Source organism: Folsomia candida, unplaced genomic scaffold (assembly GCF_002217175.1).
Source record: "Folsomia candida strain VU population unplaced genomic scaffold, ASM221717v1 Fcan01_Sc003, whole genome shotgun sequence".
Lineage (NCBI taxonomy): Eukaryota > Metazoa > Arthropoda > Collembola > Entomobryomorpha > Isotomidae > Folsomia > Folsomia candida.
The window spans coordinates 12,002,846-12,030,780 of NW_019091195.1; the positions used below are offsets into that span (position 1 = coordinate 12,002,846).

At 37.1% G+C, this 27,935-nt stretch overlaps 4 protein-coding genes across 6 annotated transcripts in view; 1 reads left to right on the plus strand and 3 right to left on the minus strand.

Moving 5' to 3' along the window:
* The window catches only part of LOC110847976 (band 7 protein AGAP004871), a 29,519-nt gene extending 28,500 nt beyond the window's left edge, over nt 1-1,019 (minus strand). The window contains exon 1 of the mRNA XM_022095051.2: nt 37-1,019. The gene's annotated coding sequence lies outside the window, so the exon portion shown is untranslated. The remainder of the gene's footprint in view (nt 1-36) is intronic.
* A 1,549-nt stretch (nt 1,020-2,568) lies between these two features.
* LOC110846030 (kelch-like protein diablo) lies at nt 2,569-7,358 on the minus strand. 2 transcript variants are annotated; one of them, XM_022092633.2, is made up of 27 exons: nt 7,034-7,358; nt 6,867-6,961; nt 6,705-6,800; nt 6,590-6,638; nt 6,479-6,513; nt 6,221-6,378; nt 6,053-6,140; nt 5,917-5,975; nt 5,785-5,832; nt 5,649-5,716; nt 5,273-5,577; nt 5,063-5,116; nt 4,908-4,981; nt 4,761-4,833; nt 4,530-4,590; nt 4,429-4,451; nt 4,333-4,372; nt 4,159-4,269; nt 4,038-4,084; nt 3,942-3,974; nt 3,833-3,864; nt 3,617-3,732; nt 3,483-3,543; nt 3,393-3,417; nt 3,299-3,316; nt 3,177-3,226; nt 2,569-3,079 (listed from the first exon to the last, which is right to left on the minus strand). In XM_022092633.2, the coding sequence occupies exons 3-27, from the start codon at nt 6,763-6,765 to the stop codon at nt 2,981-2,983; spliced, it is 1,788 nt and encodes a 595-aa protein (XP_021948325.1). In that variant the 5' UTR covers nt 6,766-6,800; nt 6,867-6,961; nt 7,034-7,358; the 3' UTR covers nt 2,569-2,980. The 2 variants fall into 2 exon arrangements, with proteins under 2 accessions (XP_021948325.1, XP_021948324.1); XM_022092632.2 differs by having other exon boundaries at nt 6,705-6,961.
* Nucleotides 7,359-7,410: 52 nt separating this feature from the next.
* Nucleotides 7,411-9,678, plus strand: LOC110846996 (dynein regulatory complex protein 8). The gene is made up of 5 exons (XM_022093837.2): nt 7,411-8,023; nt 8,881-8,974; nt 9,109-9,138; nt 9,281-9,376; nt 9,516-9,678. Exons 1-5 carry the CDS (start codon nt 7,822-7,824, stop codon nt 9,646-9,648), a joined length of 555 nt encoding a protein of 184 aa, XP_021949529.1. The 5' UTR covers nt 7,411-7,821; the 3' UTR covers nt 9,649-9,678.
* Nucleotides 9,671-27,869, minus strand: LOC110847599 (G-protein coupled receptor moody). Of its 2 annotated transcripts, XM_022094574.2 has the most exons (10): nt 27,761-27,869; nt 27,605-27,638; nt 24,912-26,295; nt 16,023-16,176; nt 15,818-15,902; nt 11,367-11,719; nt 10,965-11,018; nt 10,802-10,889; nt 10,655-10,737; nt 9,671-10,546 (listed from the first exon to the last, which is right to left on the minus strand). In XM_022094574.2, exons 3-10 carry the CDS (start codon nt 25,239-25,241, stop codon nt 10,437-10,439), a joined length of 1,257 nt encoding a protein of 418 aa, XP_021950266.1. In that variant the 5' UTR covers nt 25,242-26,295; nt 27,605-27,638; nt 27,761-27,869; the 3' UTR covers nt 9,671-10,436. The 2 variants fall into 2 exon arrangements, with proteins under 2 accessions (XP_021950266.1, XP_021950265.1); XM_022094573.2 differs by lacking the exons at nt 27,605-27,638; nt 27,761-27,869 and having other exon boundaries at nt 24,912-26,443.
* Nucleotides 27,870-27,935: the final 66 nt, after the last annotated feature.

Genomic DNA, 27,935 nt, shown 5'->3' on the forward strand with positions numbered 1-27,935 from the left:
CAATCAGATGAATATATAGTAAAACACAAGACATACCTTGGTAAATTTGTGTAGGACCTGTTTACTTGAAGTTAGTGGTTAGCTTAGCCCTTTGAGAAAATGGTGTCATAAAGCTCAATTTCCGTCTCCGAGTTTCTAGTCGATCGATTTGTTGAAATTTTAAGTTGTCGTCAGCCCACAGTAGTACATGAATAGTCGAATGACCGAATATTTGTGCACTTTGTATGCCCGTCGTGGTCAAATACTGTATATACAAACTCCAGTATCTTGCTTTGTTGCTGCGAGTGTAATCAGGTTGGGCTTATTCTTGACACCCAAATTGTCTCATTCATGAATTAACGATAGTTATGTTTGTGCAGTTGTCGTTAAAGTTCGTATAAAGTGACACTTAATTCCACATCGTTAGCTTGTAGCTGGACTAGACATTGCTTCATCACGTTTAGGAGTTGAATTGTTGACACGTATCGAAGAAATTTAAATTGGGCTTTTTATGTGAAAAGTCTTTTGAAACCGATTGGGACAAAAGAACGTAAGTTGCTTATACACATTAGACCCTGTATTATACACGCTGCTAGTTTCTTATCACATGCAAAGATCCGACAAAAACACAATATAAAGACCACGCAACGTGTTGGGAGTCTATTTACTTTGGCTGATCCACAGTGACAAAGAACATTGGGACACTACAGAGTGACGGCAACGTTGAATGAGGAGATGAACTGACAATAACAAGGCTGGCACCACAAGAACACCACACACAGTCACTTGTGGGATGAGACAAGATAAATAATAATATGTGTCAAGTGGAACTTGGCTTTCCCTCTTTCTACGAAAAGGACAAAGTAAGAAGCAGCTCACTGCCCTTGACTCGACTGGTGCGTAAAACAAGCAGGACGCGACGCGGAGAAGAAGGGTCCGTGAAACCAACTTTCTCCAGTTCTTGCTTAAAACATTTAGGAACTAAGCGAGATATCTGAAAGTCATGAGGAGCAGAGAGAAAGGTTCTGGACAAAGCATGGACTAGAACTCCGGATTTTCTCCTCGTTCGAGTCAGAGTAGTCTCTCAAACCTCCTTCTGGAACGAAAAGTACGGCAACAAACTCCGAGGCTGGCAGTCAAGCAGGAGCACATTCCCCATCAGATATTCCACTTCCCACGGGTGGGAAGGAAGGAGGGTATCGCTTCTCCTCTGGAAATCCGAACAGTCGACCAACCAATTCGGCTGGAAAGAACTCTACCACCATCGCATGTGTCGCAGAATCTGCGTACTTATTTCCTCTGGGCACTAAACTGTGTAACTGAGTTACATATGACAAAGTTTAAAACTAAAACATGATGCAACTTTTTAGATTTTGCATGCATGACCAGCACCAAGACTTTTAAAAGTTACAACAAAGATGTAAATACTCCGCTAGAAAGATATATCTATGTAATACAATAGTATGTAATGTTAAGATCACGAAATTTTCGAGTAACAAATACCAAGTATACTACTTGACCAAATGTTTCACGGAGAGTAACCTGTTTTTTGTCAGCCAGTTACAATTTTAGTTTTTAATGTCGAAACTGAGGCATATGGAGACAAACTTAAAGGAATTGTTCTTGTTGAGTTTAAAAGCTTGGTGAAATGAGCAGCGCAGTGTAGTAAAATATGTCGTTCTAAGAAACCCAACCTGCGATGAGTAATGAATAATATATTAGTTGGCTTGACCTGAATGATGGCTGGCATCCAATACACAGTAAAATCTACCAACTGTCCGAAACACTGGGGGGACTAACCCTTCTCCGTGCTTTCTCTCATGAGTTATCCCAACTATTCAGAAACGAGTGCTAGATTCGCATATAGTAAAATGCATGTGTAAATTAAATTCGAAACATGAGAGGTAACACAAATATTTCAAATTCTGGAATTTTTCTGAATGTTTGAATTAAAAACATCCTTGGAAGAGGTGTTACTAGTAATTTCAGGTGGTCACTGGTCAGTATATCTATTATGATTCGTCGAAATACTCGTTTTACATTTATTCTATGATACCATCACGATGCCTTATAAGTAATTGGAAAAGCTGACCGTTGTTGTATAACTGACCTTCTTCGTTTGGCTGTGATAACTTTAATATTTACAACAGGGTACATACATACGTGTGTGGCTGTAGCATTGACAAAAATTTTCTCAAACTCCATTGCCATATCGTGAACTGAAACCGAGCAGGGTAAAAACACGGCTTTGAATAAAACATTACTCGCATAAATGCTTCAAGACCAGTAAATCGGTCGGCTTTGTTCCAATGAATAAACCAATAGGGAGGCAAAAAGCCACGTCACGTCACAGTGTTGTCGCTGCGTTTCCGAGAGGTTGAATTCCGTGTATCTGAATCGGTGCCTATATTATACGATGAAGACGTTAAATGTTGAATTACAGGAGATTAAACCAAGAAACAATTTACTAAACCAATGTTTGATGTAGACCATAACTCCTAAATTATTACAGTTATTTGGCAAGAAAAATAATGACCACAAAAAAGCCTAATCAATAATATCTCAAACCTCCAACGACAAAGTCGCCTATTCATGTTGCACATTATATAAAAGAATTTTATTTTCTAAAATAGGTTTTAATAATAAAATTAGTTACAGGGTCTTTTCGCCTTTAAAAATCAAAATCGTAATCACACTTAATTCCCTTGTTTTGACATTTCGTGTGGGAAGGTTTTAATACTATATTTAATTATACGTTTGATCCGTACTCCTTAATTTTATGATCATGGTTGGCCCTGATTGGTCACTTTTGTTCAGTATGATGATGGTAATCAATTTAGACCAACAAGAGCGTACCATCATCACAAATATATGCGTGCGTCAAATAAAGAAGAACCATGACGGCTACGTATTAATTATATCTTAAAAATGACTACATTCCATAATATGCATCGCAAATAGTTAAAACATTTGTCACCTATTAAAACTATGCCTATAGGTACTACCAATATGATGATTCTGATGCAGGAATTTTCATAACACCAACTCCACCTCCAAGTCTCCTATAGTTCATAGATCCACAATTTCTCCACGTGTTTACCTAAAAAGTTTTAACCAGACAAAAATTACTTACAGTTATAATCGTGCACAACAATTCTTAAATTTCTTGAACATTACATATTTTAACAGATTTTTACCTCGGGATCATAAACTTCTACCGTTTTTAAATACGTGGTTCCATCGAAACCTTTAATTAGTTGCCATTGATTGAATCAATTATATAGTTATGAAGATATTTATGTTCCAAGTATTAAATTACCTCCCACCGCCATAATCACTGCAAATAATTTATTATAAATTAAAGATAAGGATATTATGTATAATCGCAGGTTGATTTGTTCTGTTACACTTACATCCATTTACGACAGCGAGTCCAACCTAAATTTAAGAATGCGTAATTAACAAGTTAGCTAAAATTCATAAAATTTATTAACATTCCTTACCCCACTCCTTCTGCTATTCATCGCAATTAGTGGCTGCCATGAATTAGTTAATGGGTTATATCTGAAAAAGGTAATCATAGCTTAATTAATATGTATGTATATGGCGCAATCATCCTCACTCGGAGAATCCTTACCTTTCTGCTGAACTTAATTCCATACAATCATCTCGACCACCGACTGCATAAATCAGATTATTATAAACAGCGCTTCCCAGGTGTTTTCTTCGAGTTGACATTGGAGCAACAGCGACCTATTTTCCGAAATAAATAGAAAATCTAATCATGTCATGTCCTATGTATTTGAACAAACTAAATAAAGTCAAAGATAACAAATCCTTGACGCATCCTTACCCACTTATTTTGTCTCGGATCATACCGTTCAACTAGTAAAGGGATTTATGTAATTAGTGTTGTCATCTTATTAAATACTAGGCGAATTGGACTTGATCATCTTACTTACCAGTATTTAGAGGAGAAACTCCATCAGAACCACCTTATGAAGCATAAACGTCTTAAGTAAAACTTGGTTAATCATATTACATTTCAAATATCTTACCAATGGCATATATATATCCGCCTAATACAGCGACGGCCACGCCTAACCTATTAATTACAAAAGTATTTGTTATTAAAACATGATAATATGTAAAGCGTTCAAAGCAGATCATACTCAATACCTTCTTGTATTCATGGGGGCAACTTTTGTCCATCGATTTTCCTTGGGATCATAACGCTCGACTTGATTAAGACATTGGATTCCGTCTTGACCTCCAATGGCGTAAATACAGCTTCATAACATAAAGGAATATTTATTAATTTAATTACTTTGAAAACAAATTGTAATTAATTACCCGTCCAAAACAGCAACACCAACACTTGTTCTACAGGATGCTGAAATATAAATTATATTTACAATTCAAATCTTCGTAATTATGTAACAATATTACTTGTTGGGGCGACGTCACTGGACCTAACGGACAAATTTAAATTATTACTATTTAAACAATTCAACAACCAAATACACAATATGTAAAATATAAAAGCTCACCACTGATTCGTTGTACAATCATAGCGTTCAATAGAATTTAAGTATGACTGCCCATCGTGGCCTTGAATAATAAGTAAAAAAAAAATAGGACGGAGTAAGATAAATTTTATTTATTTAATGCTCTATGCTTGAAAGTATTTGCAATTAAGGCAGTTAATTAATTTTAATTGGCTGCTTTAATTGCAAATACTCACAAGCACAGAGCATTACAGATTTCTAAAAATATGCTACCTCCAACGGCATATAAGAGATCGTTCAAAACAGCGACTCCAACCCCACATCTTCGCTTTGACATGGGTGCAACCTGTGTATGGAACATCAAATCAAAAAATTAATTATTCGTGCATACAAATATTATGATAATTACGCTGATCTTACCATTCGCCATTCTCCAGTCTGAGGATCATATCGTTCAACACTTGAAATAGCATCACCACTACACCACCCACCAACTGTGAAAAACGAATTATGAATTATTATAAACGAATTATTTAATTAGATTTAATTACAGCTACAATTCAATCAATTTTTACCTGCAAACAACACCTCACCACGTCTTATTGGTTTTCTTGGCTTGGTTCGGGGACCTTTTTATCAAAATAAAGTTTTTGGTTCAATTGTTCCATTTGAATTTGCATAAGGATAAAATTTCAAATTTTATCGGAGGATGCAGCGAAATCTTTTATTGGTTTTGTATATAGTTAGTTTAGTTGAGGTAGGGAAATTTAAGCAAAATTATCTACCTTGCATTAATGGTCGTTCTTGCGGCAAAAGAAGGTAATTTTTCGCCTCGTCAACTAAATCACGACAGGACTCATCGCTTTTGATAAGTAGATCGCTTGATACAGTCCCAACAAGGAATTTTGGGTTAAGTAGAGGCATCCGGACGTTTTGAAGGACTTGAGATAAATAATTTCGCCGTTCCGATACGTTAAACTTGACCCACGCCATAACAGCACTGAATACTTGTTCTTCAGATCTAACATTTAATTCGTCGTTACTTATTATGCTGGATAATTGTCCGACTGGGAGCAAGAGAAATTCCTCGCTGAAATAAATTTGCAGAAACTGTCACTTCCTGAAACTAGTTAAAATTTATAGATCTAATTGAGCACAAACCTGGTCATAACTTCTTGGAAATTGTGTTGGGTAAACATGTCTGCGATTCGGAGTAGTTCACGACAGGACTATCAAAAGAGAAATAAATCAGTCAGTCGGTTAGGAATCAAAAATGTGTCGAAAATATGTTGCTCACATGAGTATCGGCGAACGCTCTGATGCCGAGACAATTGCTTGGATCCAACTAAAAATTTTCAAGTTAATTGCAAGGAGTTAAGAGTTGAGTTATTTAAAATGAGTTATTAGATAATAATGAATAAAAACAAACTTGTCTTTTTAAAAACTCGCAGCATTTTTCTTGTATTTCATCAAGTTGAAGAAGACAAGCTGCAAAAATTGTGAATGGTTACGTATGTCAGCCTTAAATTAATTATTCTATCAGTGAATATAATACTTTTTGGTACCTGCTGGCAATAATGTTTGGACATTAGTTTCATCGATAACAATTTTTGAAGTGTAGCAAAATTCAATTAGCAATCCCATGGCATGTTCCTTAAATTCGACCAGAACAGGTTGCATCTCAACTTTCGTTATAATTAAATCATCGAATCAATCAATTAATAATATCTTACGTCAATGTCTCTAATGGTAATTTCTGTCTGTCTTGACTCTGCTAATTCTCCCGTAAACATTGCTCTAAAATACGGACTGCAAGCTGATAATACCACTCTATGAGCATAAATTGGTTCCCGAGAACCAACATTCAAAACAACATCTGAAAGCTCGTGTGCTGAAAAGTTAACGACGAACAAACATTTAAAATGAAATTCTGATCAAACTATAACATCCTCCAAATTCCATCATCACCGTATATAAAGCGACTAACTGACCTATCCTTAGTAGATTCATCATTTCCAGCATGGCCCTAAATTGAATATGAAAGGAATTATATTTACAGAACATTCATAGATACTCACAACTATTTTATGGTAATTACGTACCTGGGATGTCGATCAGACGTGTATTCTAAACGGTTTGTTGTAGGTGCCACTGCAAAAAAAATACGCACATAAAATAAATCTTGTAAAAAGTAACAAGCTGAAGATTTCCTCTTACCCGTGGTGGTAGCGCTTGAACGATCCCCATAAGGACCGATACCAACATGTGGGTCGTACATTTTGGGCGTGTGGTGATGGCGTAACAGCTCCAGCACTGCAACAGTCAATTTCAAAGACCCCACCCAAATTTATCTCACCCTGGGCACCAGGCTCTACTAACCTAATAACAATTTGTGACCTGTATCACCACAAGGCCAAAATTGTCATTAGTCCGACAAAACGTCCTTCTTGTACACTCGTGCCATTTCCAAAGTACTATAAGAGCAAATAATAGATTTATTTAGTACGTATTAAATAAGCACTACGAATTCAGCATTTTTATTATACCCGATAATTGTCATGTCCCACAACTTTGTTGCTTATTCGTTTTATACAATTTGAAATGTGCTAATTGTTGTCTAGTAGTTGTAGTGAAGAGCCAATGATTTATTTTTAAATACAAACTAAGTAGCCTGTTTCAATTGTTAGGTGTGAAATATGACTTTGACTTATTTCGAATTTCAGTGCTTTGACCACTGTACCAGAAATTATTGAATTAAAGTATAACTGTTATTATTATTATTTTGTATCGGTAACAGAGAATGATGAGTTCAGGAATATTTTCAGTTTAAATTTGTCAGATGGTGGATTGTAATGTAAATAGTTGTGCAATCTCGATGCAATAAGTGGTGTTTGTAAATAGATGGGCTGCAGAAGAGAGAAGTAGATGGCACTCGCCTTTCACTGCACAAATTCTTGCTCTTCCTCAGTTTCTGCTTTCACTTTCCCTGCATAAAATTTCAGAGCTTGAAAACGAATGTAGATCGCTTTCTCTGAAGTACTTAAATGCAGTGCTCATAAATATAGCTGATTTTCTATTGAATAAAGATGGCATAACCAGTACAATTTAGTTTAGCGTGTTATATATAAAGATGTAAACCAATTTCATATTTCTGATGATTCATGGGCATGTGCCATAAAATATCGATTAAATAATCAATTCAATAGAATGAAAGAGAACGTTTCTTAGAGATAGGAGACATTAGTTTTGTTCATCTGATTGTATGTTACCTATAGCAGAATACTTTCACTAATTAATCGAGTGTGTTGCACGGGAGGAGGAAAACATAATTAGGATGGTTGGAAAAGGCCACTCGTCGAAAAACAAGGAAAATGCTTCCACCGAAGGAGAAGCTGACCCGGATGCCTTCGTCTTCTCAACGGACGGTCTTATCGGCGACGTCCAACGTAAAGTGATGGCCGTGTTTGAGGTTTTCGACCAACAAGGACAAAAAATGGTGGATGTTCGCGAGGTGGGAACAATGTGTCGCGCTTTAGGTAAAGAGGATTTGATTACAACAAGAATTTTCTGAATCTGCCTGGTTAGAACAATGCATGATGACAGTTTAACCTATGTATTACTGACTCGAAATGTGGTAAAGGGCCAGTTTGCAATAACCATTTTGATGGTTTTCACATCTTCTACTTTCACCATCCCATAAATAATTCAAAACGGATAAGATCCGCAGATTATTAAACTTTCTCCAAAACCCATTCCACCTCCAGTCCATTCATTTTCCCATTATTTGACTGAGCACGACGACGCCTCTTCGGCAACTACTTTAAGACAACTTTGAGCCAGGCGAAGAAACTTGACTCCCTGTTCCTGATTCAATTACCCATGGGAAGCGAGGGAGCATCATATGAACACAATTGGATGAAGACCATTGATTCAAAGTACCAATCAAGATATTATTGACCACCACCAGCCATCACCAAGCACCAGGCGGCGTCTGTTGCTGCTGGTCAAAGCTGCTTTCACCACGTCAGCATTTGAGACTTCCACCACTAAACCTAATCACCCGGAGGGATGAAATATTGAATTACCGTGACTCTGGCACTAATGAAACCAAGAATGAAGGGCTATTTTGGCCCAGATCCTTTAACTTGTTTTAAATAAGAATATTTCCTCAATTTCCAAAAACAATAAATTTTCATTGTCCGAATAAAATGTTCAAACCGTCTGACTATATTTCAGAATGAACACACAGTTTTGGTTTTGAATGGACCCTTGCTATGCTTACCAACTACTTATCATAGCTGTCGATCTCGAGACTGATATATACACAGTTGGCTTGACCCAATAAGCGAAAAATGATGATATCTGATGTGAGAATATGATTACCTTTTTCCAGAATTGTACCCAAATGAAGCAGATGTTCACGAAATTATTGGATGTGTAGAGGAAACCACTGCCAAAGGGATGGTGAAGTTGAATACTTTTATCAAGTGAGATTTTGCACAAACTTTCTAAAATGATTATTATTTTCCAGAATTATGAGATGAGACCTGCTGGTCCAGCAGGGTCAGATGATTGATGAATTTAATAATGAAATCTCATTTATTCTCATTTTATTATGTAGGCACATGACAAAGGTGATTTTCGAAGGAAAGTGAGTGTTTTAGTTCTTTCTTGCAATTACATTACCGATTAGATATATGTAACGAACTGAATGTTTCACCTGAAAAGTTGGCCATCTCTATTAGAGTTCCGCCCTATTCATGGTCATAATTTCCTATATTTCTTTATGCTAGGTACAAGCCAGTGTCCCATGATGATATAATGCAAGCTTTTCGTGCCGTCGACAAAGACAAGAAAGGTGTCTTGGAGCCTCCCAAGTTTAAGGAAATGTAAGTTCTACTAGTTACTTAATTATGCAATTAGGAAGAAATTAATATTATCAGGTGATAAAATAGGCAAGAAGTATGTGCAATTACTGTAACTCTGGAACGCGGATGTGTTTAATTAATTTTTAATTTCAATTTTAAGGTTGATGAAAGAAGGAGAAAATTTTACTGCTGAAGAAGTGGATGAAATGCTCAACTTTGCTGTGAACAAAGGAGACAATCTGGTGCACTGGGAAGAGTATGTTGAGAAATTGTACCGATCATTGCACTTGTAAAGAATCAGTCATGTAATCCCCATTTTAACAAATTGTAATAAAAATTTATTTTCACGTACTTCTAATAATAATAACATTTAATAATGACAGTTTACTTGCTATGCATATGATAAGCTGGTAAGACCTTGCAATTAATTTAATTAAAGGGTACACCCTTCATAACTTACTCACTGCATATAGTTCTGGCTCTTAGGATTAGAAAGACAGCATAATGAAATGTTCTTGCAAGTAGTTCATATTTCATAATATTCATTTTGTTGTTTGTAGCGCCAAGAAAATCACAGTTGGTAAGCGAGGTAAAAGGTATAGAGCATTTATGTGACCAGCTTCCAGTGGTAATTATAATATAGCCAGGAACATGTCTGAACTGTTTACAATGGATTATATTTGATCAAATGGATCTATTAACTAGAAATGTATTTGACGTTACCTTGAGACAAAAATAAATTGATTGAAAATGGAATATACATGATTAAATATTCTATTTCATGACACGATAGAAAGTTTTGACAAACAAAGGAATTTACAATTTTTTAATACGCAGCAAAATGTACTACAACATGAAATTACTGCTCCTGTTTCCACAATCAAATTTTAAATGGCCTGGAAGCTGGCCAGATGTCCGCCCAGTTGCTATTGTTTATGCACAAAATATCACTAAAAACAGTTATCCAATAAAGCTACCCATATTCATATAGGTCATTTAGGTATATATATATATGTATTGTTAGCTAAAGGTATTTCAGGCATTTTTGAGATAGATTTGTCAATTATTCGCAGTGAACTGTTCACGTTTTATTAGAGTTGCTTGTTCTACTGCTCAAATTCCAGTCTTTCCGACACAATATGAGACTTTTGTAGGCTTGTCTGTATTCTGAACTCATAACTACATAGATACCTATGAGAAAAAAACATATTCGGTTAAATAGATTAACTAACTATAAACCAGATTATCTTGTTTATAAAGAGCAGCATGAATTCTAAAATAACTTGAATATTTACTTACACGGATTCATGCATGTGGTCAGGTAGATTAGAAGTAAACCAAAAACATTTAATCCTGGGCTTTTGTTTTTGATTGCCTTGAGACTATAAACAATCAAATGCAAGTGAGACTTTGTTATACATATATTTAGTTTAAACGAGTTCTTACCAAGTGATGGGAAGATAGCAAATTACAAAACTTCCGAAAATTACAAGAATCATCCATAATAGTTTTCGATCTTTCGCAGTCATTTTTCCTAAAGAAAAAATAACAATTATACTCACCGGTCGGCGAATACATACAACAAAATGACATCAATTTTATGAATCACCTCTCTGATGGATGATCGCCATTGAAGGACGGGCTGACCCACGACGCATTATTGCTGCAATGTCAAAAGAAATTGAACATGTCGCTCGTATAAAACTGTCACACTGATGGATGTAAGATATTTTTGGACACATTTTTGCCTGATCTCATAAGGCGTTGAAGATTGAACGTATACATACATGCAGTAACGGTATTAAAAAGCAGAAGCTGTAGAAGTTGACTGTCACTCTCAACTGATGACACAGATACTTTATTTCGTCAATGACGTTATCCTTTTTTTAGGCGAATGATTTTTCACGACTTCCTCGATGATAGCGAAAATTGTACCCTTTCGCTTACACATATCTACTGTACATACATATACCTATCTATGTACATGTATTTTGTGTTATAAAATGTGTACCTTGATCAGGAGCCAAAGTTTCAGATTCTTGAAGTGGCTGATGATGATGATGATTTGTGCTCAGGATGGATGTTGTTGGTTCCACGGGACGGGAGTTGACTGTGGCTTTCCTCACAATGAGGAATATCCTAGCGTAGCAAATAATGATGGCACAACAAGGAAGAAGAAATGCGACGATGAAGAGGAACTCCTTCGGAGACCTCTGACTTTCATCCGGCATAATAGAGCAGCTTCCAATCTCTCGGTCGAGCATAAATTTTCCCCAGGCTCCGAGCAAGGTTGGAAATAACGCTCCAAACGCCCCCATCCAAATGAAGAAAATCATACCAGCGAGGTTCCGCGTGCGGTAGAATCTATATACATTCGTTAATTATTACGTCATCAACACAATGAAAGAACATCATTGATCATGTCAGTCTACTTTTCTAACTTTCACCTTTTTTAAAAACTTTCAAACCCAATAAATTTCCTATCACAATCTTTCCCCATCCCAAATGTTTCATGAAATTGAGAATGCTCAATTGTGTGTCCTTTCATTCGGGTGAAAAATCTTACTGTAATAAATATGTTTCAAATAACAGAATACAAATTAAAGGGACACCAGACTGGATCTAACGCCTCTGAGAGAGGCAAATTTTCCCGTCAAGTTGGCTAAATCTACGTTAATTCACTTTGTTGTGCACTTCATTTGCGTGGATTAACTTTCCAGACTAAAGCAATTAAACCCAACTACCAATCACCTCTTAATCCTCAGTGCTTTCTCTGGAGTTTATGCATAAGCGCGCAGTAATTATTTTCTATGCAAATAATCCACCCATTTACCATCATTCCTTCGATATGCTATCATGACTTATCAGGGGCTGGAGTAGGATACTACAAAATGTACTCCCTATGCTGAGGCCAATCTATGGCTAGAGTTTAATTGCCCTTGGTTGAAGAATATTTGTAGTAGTCACCATAATAATATTGGTATTTATGGCCCTCTAGTGTGGCAAGGTTTACAATCTTGTAACATGAAATATGGTTTAATTTCAATGTTTGCTGATCCCAACTGAAAACGCAAGATCCTTACAAACGGAGAAAGCACGGTTGACTGGTCGACTAGAACGATGACTTTTTATAGGGTCTCAAAATGATTGGCGACCACCTCCTTCCTTCTCTCAGCCTGGACAAGCCTTGAAAAAGTGAGAGAAAGTTGAATAAAGAAAGCAAAAAAGTAGCAGAAGCACTTTCCTCAGTAACAATAACTGCGAGAAACTCTCCACTTGACAATCGCACCACACCACCGTCCTCGTCGTCGTTTCGTCCCACTTGGTTCATATTGATGTCACCCAAGAAAGAGCCACTTGAGTATTCGAGACAGAGCCAATTTGGTTGGCTAATATTCCCTGTGATTGCTTTCAGCCTCATTTTATAAACTACCAAATATATATTATATGCCTGCACCTATTACAAGAATACGTACCCTCCTCGGAAAAGGCTATTTACATTACAAATGCCCATCAGAATAAGATTGGGTTACGACTACGACAACTACTTTACGCATTTCCATTAATGTTCTGCCCAGCCTGCCGCTGTTGTGGTTGAAGACGGAAACTGAACTGGTGAGATGAACGGCACTTGAACCATCGGGTAGCCCCATTAAATTCAACCACAATTCCTCAGCTCCTTATTCCCAACAATGGCCTCCAAATATTACAACTTCCCAAACTACACCCACTAAATATTCATGCATATACATATATGCCCCACCACACTGTACGTATAGTGTTGATGAGCTGAGTGTGAGATTAACTATGTGAACATTTATTGATTGCAATTTCATGATCGTTACAATTCCAAACTAAATGTGAACCGTATATGCATGTAGTTTACGTGGTAATTCGTACCGTTCAATGAATCGTCAGTCTTTATGAATATTTCAAGCTGGAGAGTATGATATGTAACTATCATTTTATGATGATTTAAAGCATGACACACTTTCTCCTCATTGTTGTCATAAGGGGAATTTAACAACTGTTTGCTCAAACTAATTCACGACAAAACTTTATTGCCAGATGATAACCTAATCTTGGATATTCCAGTATAAACTACTTTATGTTCCAGAGACAAAGCTATTGGATGAGATACATGGTTATGTATCGACGCGATGCAACTTTGCTTCATAGTAATAAACTATTGCCAATCGCCTGACTGCTTCTAAATTCTCGATGATAATATCAACAATTCTTACAAATTCATCCGCCACTGACAATTTCAGTTGTTAAACGTTCGTACGGTAAAGATCCTAAAGACAGAAAAACAAATCGACTTTCCTGCTGAGCTATGAACTAGAAATGCAAGTGTGGACGTTGCATGCATATACAAGAATTAGGATTATGTAGACCTACCCTTCCTTCCCTTCGCATCAATTCTGTCATTTGCTGTTAGTTTCACTTTCACATCGAGGCTGTAATCTTGATTTGAGACTTATTTGGTGGATACAGAGTCTGCTGGAGTCTTATACAAAGAACAGTAGTAAAAAACGAGTGGGGTCCTTGTAACAGAAAAAAAAGAATGGGAAAAGAAATAAAAGCCTCATGTTTTCCCTACTTTTCCAAATCGCGTATTCCTACCCAAGTAAAATTTATTGACGACAGAGAATAGGTAGCAAATGGTGTTTACGCTTTGACTTTACGAATAAACATTTCTTGAATTTTTCGTGGCAAAGTTGCAACACATAAAAGTCTCCTCAGAGCAGGCACAGAAAGTGAGAGTTAGAGTTAGAGCAAAGAAAGTAAAGGTTTCCCGTGAGAAGGATGCCAAAAGTCATCTTCAAATGATGACCTAAATCGTATCAGCCGCGACGGTATTTCAATATTGCTCCATCTGATATAAGTCAGAGTCTTAGATAGCTCAGGAGCCAGGGGTTAGCGTTTTGTCACATAATCCATGTGGGCGGAGGGACATAAAGCAAACATACTATTTCTTCTGAAATGCAGGGATTGAGGTATGTCGTATGTCTTGGATACATGGAAATTCCAAATGTGGATGTTGCAAATAGTTGTGAAACTCCATGATTCGACAACTCATTGTCTTTCATGCACGTGTCTCATAAAATTTATAAACCGTTATTAAAATATATACGCAAATAACGCGTAAAGCACGTCCGGCACAGTGCAAGCGTGGGGGGTGGTATGTACGCAGAATGGATATTATTAATCAAATGTTTTACTGTACACAATAATTTCACAATTTCATAAACATAAACCCGTATTGATTCCATGATCCTTCTAACCGAACCCATGTGAAAACTTACGTGAAATATGTGAAAACGAAGGGAAGTAAATTCTGCATCTAGTCAAAGTACACATATACTACTAATAGTACTGGTATAGAAATCATGTGGATAATCCGATTTGGCATTCACATTTGCAGTGGAATATGTCACAATTCGTTCTTTGCACTGTATTAAATCGTGGTCAGTGATATGAAAGAATATCATCTCACTGTCTGCTTTTTTACTCAATAAAGTTGTCCCTTTAAACATATTGTTATCAAGTTGGACCAGAATGCTACTTTCTTCTCTTATAGAGCTAGCCTATGGTTTGGTTGTCGTTGTCGTGCCAGATTGCATGCTGACGAAACGTCAACATTTCTCAGAGAGACTCGTAGTAAGGTCAAACAGAGCATAAGAATTGGTTGCCAAAATTTTGCAACTGTAGGGTGAGGAATGCATGTTACACTACCGAAGAAACAAGGAATTGACAAAGGCGGATGACATTTTTTCCGGCGTTTTCACCCAAATCAAGGAGGAGTTGACTTTCACCAATTTACTTTCACTTAGAGGGAAAGGGATATTTTGTCCTGCTAGTGATATGAAGAACACGACCTCTTCACTTCAACATCTCTGCTGACGCCGCCACTGCTGCTGAGCGGCCAAAAATTCCCATCCTCTCTGTTCGTCTATGAAATTGGCCCAGCATAAGGTACACACGTCTACACTAACCAAAATCGTTTTCACTTAGTCCAACAATGGAATGCCGTCTCGTTGTTTTTCCGCATTGCCTACCAGCTTCTCTTTCGTCCCATAATCATGACGGACCCGTTCTCGACAAACTTTTCTCGTTTATGACTCAAGAGCAAGACAATGGTCTTTATCATATTCTTCTCCGTTCTCCTAATATGCACGCTGGCAATAATACACTCTCCCTTTCTCTCAGACTTTCCACAACATTATCATAATTCTCCTGCTGCAATTTTTTCCTGCTTTTTAAGTTTTTTAATACAAACCTCTGGTCTGAGCCATCCAAGAATGGTGTCCTTACATAAATACATAACGTTAGGAGTATTGCACAGTATAGAGGATTTAGGAGTCACTCGAATCTAACTTTTCACTCTTCAAATTTATTCTACTTTTTATGCATATATTTTAAAATTGTGATGTTAAAAATAATGGGGAATAAACTAACCTGGGATACACACGGGGATGACCTATCATCACGTACCGATTGATGGTAATCGCCAGAACGGTAAAGACTGAAACTGCCATCAAACCTGGGAATAAATTCATAGGCTTAATTTAACATCAAAAATGCATACTCCTGTTCGTTTCATAAAAAAATTCGTCAGGGCAAAAAAAATTACTGAAAGGCTGAGTTAAAAATGGGTTGTTACCATATCGGAAGAAGGGGAAAAGGCCACAAAGCATGTCGCCATGAATCCATTTCCGGTGCCAGAACATTGAAGCAGCCAAGGGCAGATTGAAGCAACAAAACATCAGGTCACAGGCCGATAGGTTGATTATAAAGTAGGCTGTCGCATTTCGGACCTGCAGGTTGTATAAATTATCGATCGAGCAATTTTGTACGTTATCTATTAAAATATTTTCATACGCTACATTTGATTCAAAATATGTACCCTTACAACGAATATGAATTAACGTGCGAGATGTGGGCGAAGAACAAAGATAAAAGTTGCACAAAATAAGAGAATGGAAAGAAATACGTAAGACGTTCGTAGTGCTTTTCTTTGTCCACTCCACGGAAGGGAGATAAGGGGCCGTCGCAAGTTAAATAATTAACAAGATGCATATCACTTCATATCCTGCCATATATAGTACATACATATGTAGGTCGTTTGTATACGTATGTATATTGCAAGCAGTTTTCTCTTTTTCCCAGATATGTTACTGGATTTTCCCATGTTCTCCCATTTGAGATATTCAATTACTTTAACCGGAGAGATACATTACAACACATGGCGGAAATGCGAACCATACTTTCTCCGGAATCTAGTGACTGTCAACACGAAAGGAATTATGAGGTCAAAATGTATCACAAAAGATATATTTGTATCCGTGTCGCTTTCTACTATCCGACTACCATTCTCATTTCTCTCAAAAGTTCATGCACACCATTTTTCTTAATAAAACACAATATTGCTACAACTTTCTCCTGCTTAGTACATATTACAGTTCGTATTCGAAAAACCAAATCCATTCCAACATATTATGTATATTTAGCTGTTCATGTTAGTGTCTCGTAAATTGTACTCGCCTGGGCGTAAGGGAATTTTACAGGATATAATTTTGTAATTGTATAAAGGCGACAGATGTGTAGCATTTTAGACTTTTACGATGCTGCACAATCTTGTACGGTAAAAATCAAATATGTTTCCGTCTTCTCTTGCCGAAAGGTCTGAAATAACATTCGTTGAAAATGTTAGCCTTTCACATTGAACAATCAAAATACCCACACAAAAAAATACCCCAGCTGTAGTATTTCAAACTGCTTTCTAATCTATTTGTTATTGAGGGAAGGCGATCATAGAGAGGTTATGCATTTAGATCTTTTTATAAATAAGAGAGCACGTCTTTAGACTTGCTGTGGTTTCCCCATTTTGCTATCTTCACACTTCACTGGTGGGTGAGCATCCGTACTGCATGTACTCCATACATACGTCCGTATGTATTGTGAATTGGTTTGCCGAGGTTGTGCTTCACATTATTTCTCAAGGGAAAGTTGAATGCTGGTGGCGAAGAAATGATTTTCATCTCAATTGCATCACGTCCAACTTTCTCTCCAAGAAAAGTGTGTAATCTCGTCCCTATTGCGAGTAAGTGAACAAAATGAGCTTTCTTGACTGGATATGAACGATTTTTTGCCCTGTCTGTTCCTTTCACCAACAACCGGCACCCCCACCACCACTAAACCACCACTGACCATTAATACAGTCAATTTGTCACATTCTGTTACAGTTTTTAGGAGGTATCATCCCCCAATTCAATTTTACAAAAAAGTTTGTACACCTTTGTTTCCAATAGGACTAAAAGGAAAGCTATGAATTGTACGCACACACACATGTATCTTATTTCGTAAGGAAGAAGCAGGGGAAAGATTGCCCGTCATTTACTAGCATTCAAACCAAATCACTTCTCATAACTGCCATCGTTTACTCTGAAGTCTTGGAACAAATCCAGTAGATTTGACACAGGTTCCATAACAGTGGTTCACGTCCCATGATCGCTGTGTGCGATGAAAGTAGCTTACTCTAAAGATAGTCAAGGAGCCTAGTCTTGTACTATCCCACGTTATACTATAGCAAAAGAGGAATCAGAAAAAAGATGTTGCCTGTTATCATGATTTTATATACCCACGAACCAGGCGATACTCTTTGACAACAAACAAACTCAACATTCCAATCCGAACAATCCAAACATTGGCAGTCATAAAATAAGACAAACTGTTAAACAAATTGACTAAGAAACGACGATAATAATTTTATTGAGTTTGGAGGTTTATTTGGTGGAAAAATCAGGGGCAGAAATAGTCTAACTTTATTGGTTATTGCTGCTGAAAATTTCGAAGTCAATCTTAGGATTAATGAAAAGTTTAACAAACGCAAGTTGTACAAAGTGCACAAAAGTGATTCCTTCGTGCAATTATGGATCAGTTTTCTTTCATTTTTCTTTCAGTTTTCTTATGTATGATTAACCTTCCTCTCTGTTTCTTTATTTTATCTGATACCCAAAAGTTACAAATCTATGAAAAAAAATTATTTATTACAAAATCACAAGTGTCGTCGAAAGACGCAAATAGGGACAAGTGAGAAGCGTAAAAGACAAATCAGAAGGGGACCATCTCTTGTAATAAAGGAAGTATTTATTATATGTATTTTATTTTCTTGCAGAATTATTTTTGAATAGTTTTATTGCTATCTAAGAACGAGTTATTAATGCAAATTACACTTTCGCCCCCTTCTAAGTAGACTAGCACACTTCTCACTTGTCTCCATTTTTGTCCTCAAAGATGTCAGTCAACTTGTTCTTGAATCTTGTTCAAATATTTGCATGACTTTTGCAAATCTTGTGTCTGTCAAGTGTCTTGTCTCAAACAAACAGCAAGCCCCCTACGATTTTATGAAATTCTATGAGAAAACAGCAAAATTAATGGCAATATGCACTCACATTGAGTTCTTATAATATATGTATGAGCAAGGAATAAGTGCTTGTTTATCAGCGATTTTCAATCTGAAAATTGCATTGATTTCAATTCGTGTTCTTTTTAAATTAATTTGTAACATCGTTTACTAAATATTATGCCATTGCAATTAGTTCTATATGTAATATGCAATAACATATACATACAAGTACAATGTATAATGTCTACTCGACCTGGTCGTTGAGATTTTCTGAATGATGATGCAAAATGATAGCATACTCTGCGATTATTTATAAAGTTAGTGAGAAAGCCATGTTAATATCTTGGCATTGAATCTGTGAACCTAATTTCACTATTAGGATCCACAGTTAATATCAACTCAGTTTTTCTTTTCCATCCCGCGCTGGTATCCTTCCCATGCTATTAGTATGGTAGGGATACGAAGCGGGAATCAAATTTTTGGTGAAGTAATTCTGAGTCAGTAGTAATCCTGACAAGCAGCCGGAAGTCTAAAAAATTGACAGCATTAATTTTTCTATCTGGTTCAAGAAATAATGAGGGTGGATGTCTTCAACAATCTTTACATGAGAAAAACCTCGGAAGAGACGGTTATCCAAACCTAAACACGAGTATCTTTGCTCCCTTTAACAGGATGATATCCTCATGAAATGCATATATGCATTTATATATATGTACATATATATGGACACACATGTATACGCACATATTAAGTAATTGGATTTGTGCAAATTCTTTCTCCTCGACAGGTTTCGTCGTCTTACTAAAATATGAACACATGTAACAATATTTTTGGACCTTTAAGCTAAACTGTATAAACTGTTTATCTAAATTAACAAAAACTCTAGAAAAGAGAGGCTTGAAACCACCATTCTCACCAGCGTCGCTTATCGGTGATTATGACTGCATCCGCCTCGCATTAGCTTAATTACATATTTCTGCTTGGGTTAGTTATGCATACAACTTGTGGCGTAGTCCACAAGCATATTTGTGAGTTGTTAGAAATTTCTCCAGCTCAGAATACACAAATCTAGAGTTGAATAATATCTCATCATAAACATGTGTATTCTGCACTCGTAAACTTGCCTGCGAATGCACTTACCACGAAGAACCAACTGTTTCTTGACGTATGTTCTGTAAGAGTAATAAGTTATTCCTAATGTTTACCAACGTTTCATTAGTTCTCTTCTTGGAAATGAGTTCAATGTTCATCAGAAGCGGCGTAAATGAACATTGCAACCAAGCATTCCTAAGTTTGGAAGGTAGCATTTACTACAGAGAACTTATCTTTCGCTAGAATTCTCCCTCGCATGTTGCAACTTTTGCCCTTGATGTTTCGCACATTTTATTTTCACCAAAACGTGGCAAAGAATTTTTAGGCTTCGGCGATTTCTGGCTCTTGCTCGAGTAGTGTGTATTGTATATTATTATGTTGCTGTTGGTGTCAAAAACAACCGCAGAGCTCGAGTATGAGACATAAATACGAGACTCAATTAAAATGATGGACGAAATTGCTTGCAGTTCAGTCATCCAACTCAAATTACACTTTTCTTTTACGCCCAGTTGCTCTGACTTGGGCTTGAGTTTCCTTCCTGAAGAAATTTTAGTACAAAAACTCCAAGTGTCTCTGGAAAGTCGTTTCTTCCTCCTCCTCTCATACACATGGCCTCCAAAGTCAGTTGAGTTGACTCTTTTACTAGTCACAAGGATGATACATTATCACCTTCGGATCTGCAACTAAATTCTAGCGATAAAATTCCGATGAAAGAACTAGCATTTAACTAACCAAGGATAGGGCGCATAGTGTAGAAATTACGGACCATGAACACTGGATAGATAGATGGATCGATAGGCTTAGCATTGTCTACAACATGATGGATAACTCAGGTCGGTTTCGGATTTCAAGAAGATGCAAAAGTTTTTTCCTATGCAAGCGCACTCCATTTTAAAAGAAAAGATGCTGATTGATTGCCTAGCTGTGAAAGATTTTTGTTTCATGGGCGTGATTTATGGGAAACTTTCAGAGATACAACAGACTTCATAGGTCCACTGAAAAATTTCAAAATTATGCAAAGTGGTTTTATTTCATATTAGAGTTGTTTTGCTGATAATTTAATAATGACAAAAAGTGTCATGCTCACATAATGTGGAATGAAATAATGAGTAAAGACCAGTGAGAATTCTGCGGACAGGACGGGGTAGGAACACGGGACACCAGTTTCTAAAATGCAAGGGGACACTAATCGAATAAAAGGCGGCTGGCGGAAGTCCAAAGCTTCTGGAAGATTGATACGTTTTAGCAAATATATTACTCTACCCTGTACGTTTAGCAGGGTAACAGGCTGGGGCGACCAACCAATTGTAAGAGCTGCAATGTTTGCCAGAGATTTTCATAGGAAACGAATATTTCCTGAACATATTCTGTGAAATTAGAATGTCTTGTTTCCAAACTGTTTGTCTTCCTTCCTCCCAAATAACCCAATTCCACCGGAGGATATAATAACATATCGTCAGGAGGAGGAGGACAGTGACTACCCGGCTACCGCCAATTGATGTATGTATGGAAGCTTATTGTTTTTCGTAATATTCCATGGTTGAGAATTCGCATCTGCTGCAGCTTTCTTCCTCGGTTTCATAGATAGCATTGCACACATGTACAGTATGTAGAAGCAATATACAGATCTATGGAACAAGTGATGGTGCATTATTGGCAATCCTGTTCAACATTTTACTACCAATAGCCTATATAATCTGTTTCGATAACTTCCTTTCTCTCTTCCGTCCATCGAAATGTTTGCTGCCCTGCGTGCCGTGTACTTCTGTCTGCAACACAAGATGCTGCGTTATGAGCATTACGGAAAGATGTACTAAAAGTAATTGCTTGCGATCTTGTCGGGGCAAGCAGCTTCCTTTTTAACGACTGCAAGTTCATCACCCCCAGTTGACAGTTTTAATGCCGCTGATTACTGACCCATGCTGCAGAATCGATTAATACTTTTCTCTCTTCGTTTCGAAACATTAGGCCCACGGACATGTATTTATATATTAGGTAAAGCCCAATTCCACACAGTTTTATATATCGCTCAGGCCGTTTTTATCGTCATCAATGGGGAAAGTTAGTTTGAGACAAAAGAAATGCGAAGTAGGCAAAGGAATCGAGTTGATAAGGTCATCATTCAAGCACGATATAAAATATAGCATGGCATTTAAAGTGATTTGAAACATTACGATTTTTCCTGATGGTTCGCATCATAAGCTACAAATATCTTATCGTTAAATAGTAAGTAGTTCTGTTAGAAAATTGTTCCGCAATGGGCATTTTGCTAATAAATGATAAAATACACGCAGGGTATGTAATTGCAACAAGTATAGTTTTTCTGGCTGTAAAATAACTTGTGATAATACATCGACAGATGGAAGCGAAAAAATAATGAAAGCTAGTCCTCACTGCACAAGAGTCAAGAGAACACGTAGCAAAAGACAAGAAAATTACAAGACGATTCAATCACAAAGGAGGCTAAATTAAAGTAAAAGCTTTTTTGTATCATCGAAGGAAAAGGAAGTTGCGTAATATCAAGTTGCCTCTCTCTCTGTCGGGACAGTTGGGATCCTAGGTCTTAATGGCCATCGAAGCAGTGATGATCTTGTATCCAGACTGTAAACACGGTATTGAGAAACGTGAAATTCCAAGTCGACACTGAGAAATATGTTGAACCATTTTCTGTCGAAAGGGGAGCACGGGACGAAGGAATGCGTTCTGAATGAGAACGCTCTCCTTTTAATTAAACGTCAATAGGAAAAATAGTTATTATCTTCCTTCCCATCCAGCCCAAGGAGCCCATTCTACAATTCTCTCCTTCCCTCGATCTGATTTTCTCCCAATTTTAGACTTGTTCTCCGTCCTCCATGATGAGGCACTTTGCACGTGTAGTTCTCCATTCACCCTTTGGCCAGAGATTGAAAAGAAAGTGCGAATATTATGGAGTTCGAAATTGCTTATATCTCTGCATACGAGGTGATTCAATGAATTTTGGATTGAGCGAAACGTGTGGAACAGCTCAGAGAAGGGAATGAGAATTTCCTGGGCCTAAAAAATACATTGGCTGCATTTTTCTTTGTTTCAAAATACCATATTTTGTGGAAGCGATATTTTGAAGCAAAAGATAGGTCAGGAAAACTGAAACATGCCACGGCAAACCAAATTGAAAGTTGAGACCTCAGACTGACTGACTTACGTAACAAGTAGCTGCATATGTACGTACGTATGCATTTTACGTGAGTTCATCGTCCTCTAACTAGGCATGTGCTATTTTGCATGCATGCGTATTATTTATTATATCAGCAGACCATTTCGCACTCCACTAAATTAATCCTGGCTGTTAATTATGAGAGGAAGTGAATAAATCAATAAACACAGGGGAAGATGATCTCTGCGCCTTGTTCACTTCTGCACACTAATTATTATTATTAACACAGCAGACTTAATATTTATCTCCTCTTATCTAACTTGAGTTCGTGTCCCGACGACTTTGCAAAGGCTCTAAACCCGATAAAACCAACAAAGTCAATAGCATTTTCTAGCCGGTTTTCCTTGGTGGACCACTGGTAATAAAATAACTTGTAGTCCAGCCAGACAGCGTTGGGAAAGCAAACAACAGAGAAAGTGGATGAGAAGTGCGTTCTCATTAGTGCAGAAATCCTCTCTCTCTTTTGACTGACGAGGCAACTGGGACAAGTCCTCAGCCAACATCTCTCTCCTGTCCAAACAATCTCGCTTTATACATTTTATTATGGAAAAGGACAGAGAAAAATAAGTCCTTAAATAAAATCGAAAGTCCCTCAGCAATAAAACGAAGATCTTTTTTGTGACTAGCGCCATCAACTTTTTTTGGGATCAACAATCAACTAGGACTTATTTTCATGTCTTGTCGACATAAACTAACAAATTTTGTTCCTGGTTGGCGCACGAAAGAAGTGGTTCCGTTAGCGATAAAGTTGAGATTTTCAGCAAGTCGAAATTATGAGATCTGTATACCTACGACGCAGCTAGTCTACTTCATCCAGATTTTAATTTATATTATCTGCCACATGAGTGAACTTTCACCCCTATAAATCCTGATGTTGTTTTACCAGCAGTAAATGTATGTAGAGCTATTCTGTTCGGATACGACCGACACTTAACAAGTTTTTCTTCATTTATACATTTTCGTGCAAAAACTATCCATAATCTAATCCATCCAAAGTAAACCAAAATGAAATCAGTATAAATTTAATACCACCAAGTTTGATTAACTACTTGTTCGCTCGATCAATTAAAATTGGCGAATTAAAATTATTAACAAAAAATAAACCATGATGAACGAATGACGTGACCAATGGAAATACGGTGTATTAAGTATTGCTGCTAAGGCATACGTTATAACCAGCCGTTTAACTTACTACGGATCTATTTTCAGATTTGACCAATGATGGAAAACTACCAACACAGTTAGCAAAAACATGACTAACTTAATGAATGGTGAAGTTAATAAAAATATCTTAAAAATCATTGTAAAAGTATTATTGTTCACATTTCAGCAGCAATGCCAATAATTTTAAAACCAAAGTAATTAGAGTTGTTTTCCGTTCGTGAGAATCACATTAGTAATGCCCCTCATTAGGCAGATCCGCACCACTGTGTATGTAAAACCTGCAAAGAAGGAAACTTGGTCTCTAATTATGCAATTGGAGTTCTTTCTATGCAAAATTGATGCACCTGATTGATGTGGCAAAATTCATCCCTGGTACAATTATTATCCTCTCTGGACATCCATGTATTGGTAATTAATAAACGATTGGTAAATACAGTTTCTTGTTAATTAATTATGTTCTAATCCATCAACCGGCTTTCTCTACCGCTTCATTAGTTTTCCCTTTCAGAATCCTACAATAATGGGAAAGTAATCTTTATCCATTCATTTCATTACTTGCACATCCCATACTCGGCGTCCTTCCGACAATCATAAATCATGCCATCGATATACATCTCTCGACATCCAACTGGCCTGATTGGTTATAGAATTATTGGCTGAGGAGGGGCAGGTCGACGTAAGACTATAAATCATACCTTTTTGCAACGAGCCAGAGCGATGATCGTAATAAGGTTTCCAGGAATACCCAGCAGCAAAAATAAAACACAAATGATGGCAGTCATCGTGGTAAGTTCGACAGGATACTCTGGGAATAAATCATCATCGTTGACTGAGACTCCAAACGTTGATTCATTTGTCCCATTGTCCAGGATTGTCCCCGCAAATAGAGAAAGAGATAATCCTATCACAGGTTCTAATGGCTGATCACTATAATTGCTATCAGAAATTTCGCCATCCCCACCGCCAACGCCGCTAATGTCGATGCGACCTACACTCCCTCCTCCTCCTCTGACGAGCGTTTCCATAATTCCTGTTTCCTTCCAAGTCGTTGACGGTTTTGTCGTATTTAGTTCGATCCTGATTTTAATATATGATAAGGGGAAGAATGCAAGCTTAGGAACGAGAAAAAATTAAGTCCTGTGGGAAAATTCCGCTTGCATATATGTGCACACTTATGTGTACACAGAGCGATAGAAAATTTCCATCCCCACAATGAATTTCCAATTTCCGAGCTGTTAAATTCCGCGAACAAAAAACAAAGAATTCAGTGGAGAGAGAGTTTCAGAATGACTGTGGTCGTTGTTTCGATGTGCATAAATGTAAATGCAGATGTCCCGGATGTATATAGGCTGTGGTCTCAAATCAAATATAATGAATGAGCTGTCCTCCCGAAACCGGGAAGTGAAAGTTGCTGCGACTTGAGAGTCAAGTGCTTTAGTTTTGAGTGCTTTCACTGCACAACCACAACTTGAATTCACTTCACATTACTGCTGAGGATGGAGGATGGCAAAGTGGATCAAAATCGAGAAAACAAGTCAGCACTTCTTATCTGGACTATACTTGCCAAAATTCACAGAAATGTGTAGAACAATAAAGACTAGTGCATTTCATTAGCGTCCTGGCTTATCGTCTCTTAAAGCTGTCAATAGCACCAACAAATGTCTATAAATCAGTAAAAATTCGTAGTGGTATTAGTACAAATATGACATCAGATCTTGTGGGTTGTAGGTTAAAGTGGAGCAATAGAAGAAAAAGTGTGTAATATTGGTTGGTGGCTTCTTCCTCTTCTTGTGGGAGGGAATGTCTTGGAAGATTTCACGGATTATTTATTGCTGTTCTGTTCCTCTAGGATCCTTCCCAGGCGACCAAATCCATCCACCACCATATATCGCTCACTCACTACGATTGCACTCCAAGATCCATTTGTCTCGTTCTCCTGTCACTGGGTCACTTTGGCAAAAAGTTGACAAATACTTTTCCCTTCTTTGTTCAGGTGGAATGCTGTTTAGTTCCCTTGTTTCAAATCGTGGTGTCAATTTGATTTATTGTTCGCCGTTGCACAACTTAATAGCTGGTCAACTATGGGAATAGACAAAAAAGTATTGCAATTAAAAAAGAGATTAGTAGCTTGTTCAGATCAGAAATTTTGTGATGTGTCGATGTGTGTGCGTACTTATAATACTGTGACTACATATGTAGCTACTTGACGAAAACCAATAAGCTACAAAACAAATATATCCCCAATGAATCTGTCCAAGACGCCAGTGCTGCATAACACAAACCATTTTGCATTGTGGATGTCTTTAATACAACAGATACATATGAGGGCATGTTGTATGTATGTACATAATACATGTGTACATATAATATCATGGCATAACTTTGAAGGAAAGGTGGGACTTGAAAATGGTAATCTCATCTAAGAATGTAAATTGAAACCACGCATGATGATAAGCAGCAGTAAGCAGCCTGACATCGAATGAGTTTGTTGAAAGCAGATTTGCATTTGCATTATGCTAACTACTTGAGTTCCGTCAGCGTAGGGAAGAAAGGCATGCATTATATAATTACACTCTATTATAATTATATGGGCACATTAACACACCATACTCCCATTAAAAGGGACAGTTATCTCTTTGGGACATGAGCTATTAAGAATGTGTGTGGAAGATGGCTGCTGCTGCCATGAAACAAACAATAATGGTCAAGAAATCAAAGGTCAGTTCTAATTGAATGTAAGGCGACACGACAAATCGCACCTTCATTTATTCACTTGAACATATGCGAATATCGTGTCCATGTCATGCTGATGGTGAGAGAAGGCCAAAAATTATATACAGAGAGAGATAATAAAAAAAACTTATCAACAACCCACCACTCGCTCAACTATGACACTCGATTGTTGTTGGTCCACGTATTTATGCATGTATTGGGCGAACAAAGCATTAATATTCATAAAGTTGTCGTAACGGCAATGACTTCTTTAATGGGCAATAAGTTAGGTGCGAATGGCTCTTCTTGTGTATCCTGTCTAACTCTAGAGTGACATTTTTATACCCTCCGCCTATGTAAATATGTACGCCTATGCAAATTGTTCTGCAGTCAACAGAGCCATAATAATCAAATATTGAATGTCAGTTTTAGAGAGGAGCGATTAAGTTGATTGATAATATTACTCTTGTTCTGAATGTATGGAATAATGATGAATGCGACAGTGAAGGATTAGCTGTTGAGTGAAATGGAAAAGGAATTGCGAATTGCACGTGCTGTGGACTTACTGCTCGACTATCGGTTTCCTTACAACAATGGGCAATCAGAGTTTGTTATAATTTAAAAAGTTATCTACATACGTGATGAATGATACAAAAATGGAAAGGCTCCAACTTACCGTACATAATGCCACACAGAGAATGTGTTTTTTCCTGACAGGGACGCAATAAGAATGAAATCACGAATGCATTTTTATAAATTGAAAGAGGGTGGTACATTTGGTTTAAATAGCACTGTTAAATTTTGTTACAATTATAAACAAAAAAATTGTTACCGAACGACGTAGTAGATCACGAAGTTACCAGTGTGAACTGTCTGCAAAGTGTGTTTTCAGACAATTTGGTTCTATCTGTATTTTATTTAATTACATTATCTGTTCATGTTTCTTGGTTGTGAGTCAATCTTCAACCTCTGAAGTTTAACATACATATTTATACATAGAACATTAT

Excerpts from the sequence above, each read along its gene's own strand:
- LOC110846996 (XM_022093837.2), top strand. The coding sequence starts at position 7,822 with ATGGTTGGAAAAGGCCACTCGTCGAAAAACAAGGAAAATGCTTCCACC. Across the intron at positions 8,975-9,108 it reads AAGTTGAATACTTTTATCAA|GCACATGACAAAGGTGATTT; the intron begins GTGAGATTTTGC and ends TTTATTATGTAG. Across the intron at positions 9,377-9,515 it reads CCTCCCAAGTTTAAGGAAAT|GTTGATGAAAGAAGGAGAAA; the intron begins GTAAGTTCTACT and ends TTCAATTTTAAG.
- LOC110846030 (XM_022092633.2), bottom strand. The coding sequence starts at position 6,765 with ATGTACGACCCACATGTTGGTATCGGTCCTTATGGGGATCGTTCAAGC. Across the intron at positions 6,379-6,478 it reads GATGAATCTACTAAGGATAG|CACACGAGCTTTCAGATGTT; the intron begins GTCAGTTAGTCG and ends TTAACTTTTCAG. Across the intron at positions 4,270-4,332 it reads GGTGTTGCTGTTTTGGACGG|CTGTATTTACGCCATTGGAG; the intron begins GTAATTAATTAC and ends TATGTTATGAAG.
- LOC110847599 (XM_022094574.2), bottom strand. The coding sequence starts at position 25,241 with ATGGAAACGCTCGTCAGAGGAGGAGGAGGGAGTGTAGGTCGCATCGAC. Across the intron at positions 11,019-11,366 it reads AACTTTGGCTCCTGATCAAG|CAATAATGCGTCGTGGGTCA; the intron begins GTACACATTTTA and ends TTGACATTGCAG. Across the intron at positions 10,547-10,654 it reads GACCACATGCATGAATCCGT|GTATCTATGTAGTTATGAGT; the intron begins GTAAGTAAATAT and ends TTTTTCTCATAG.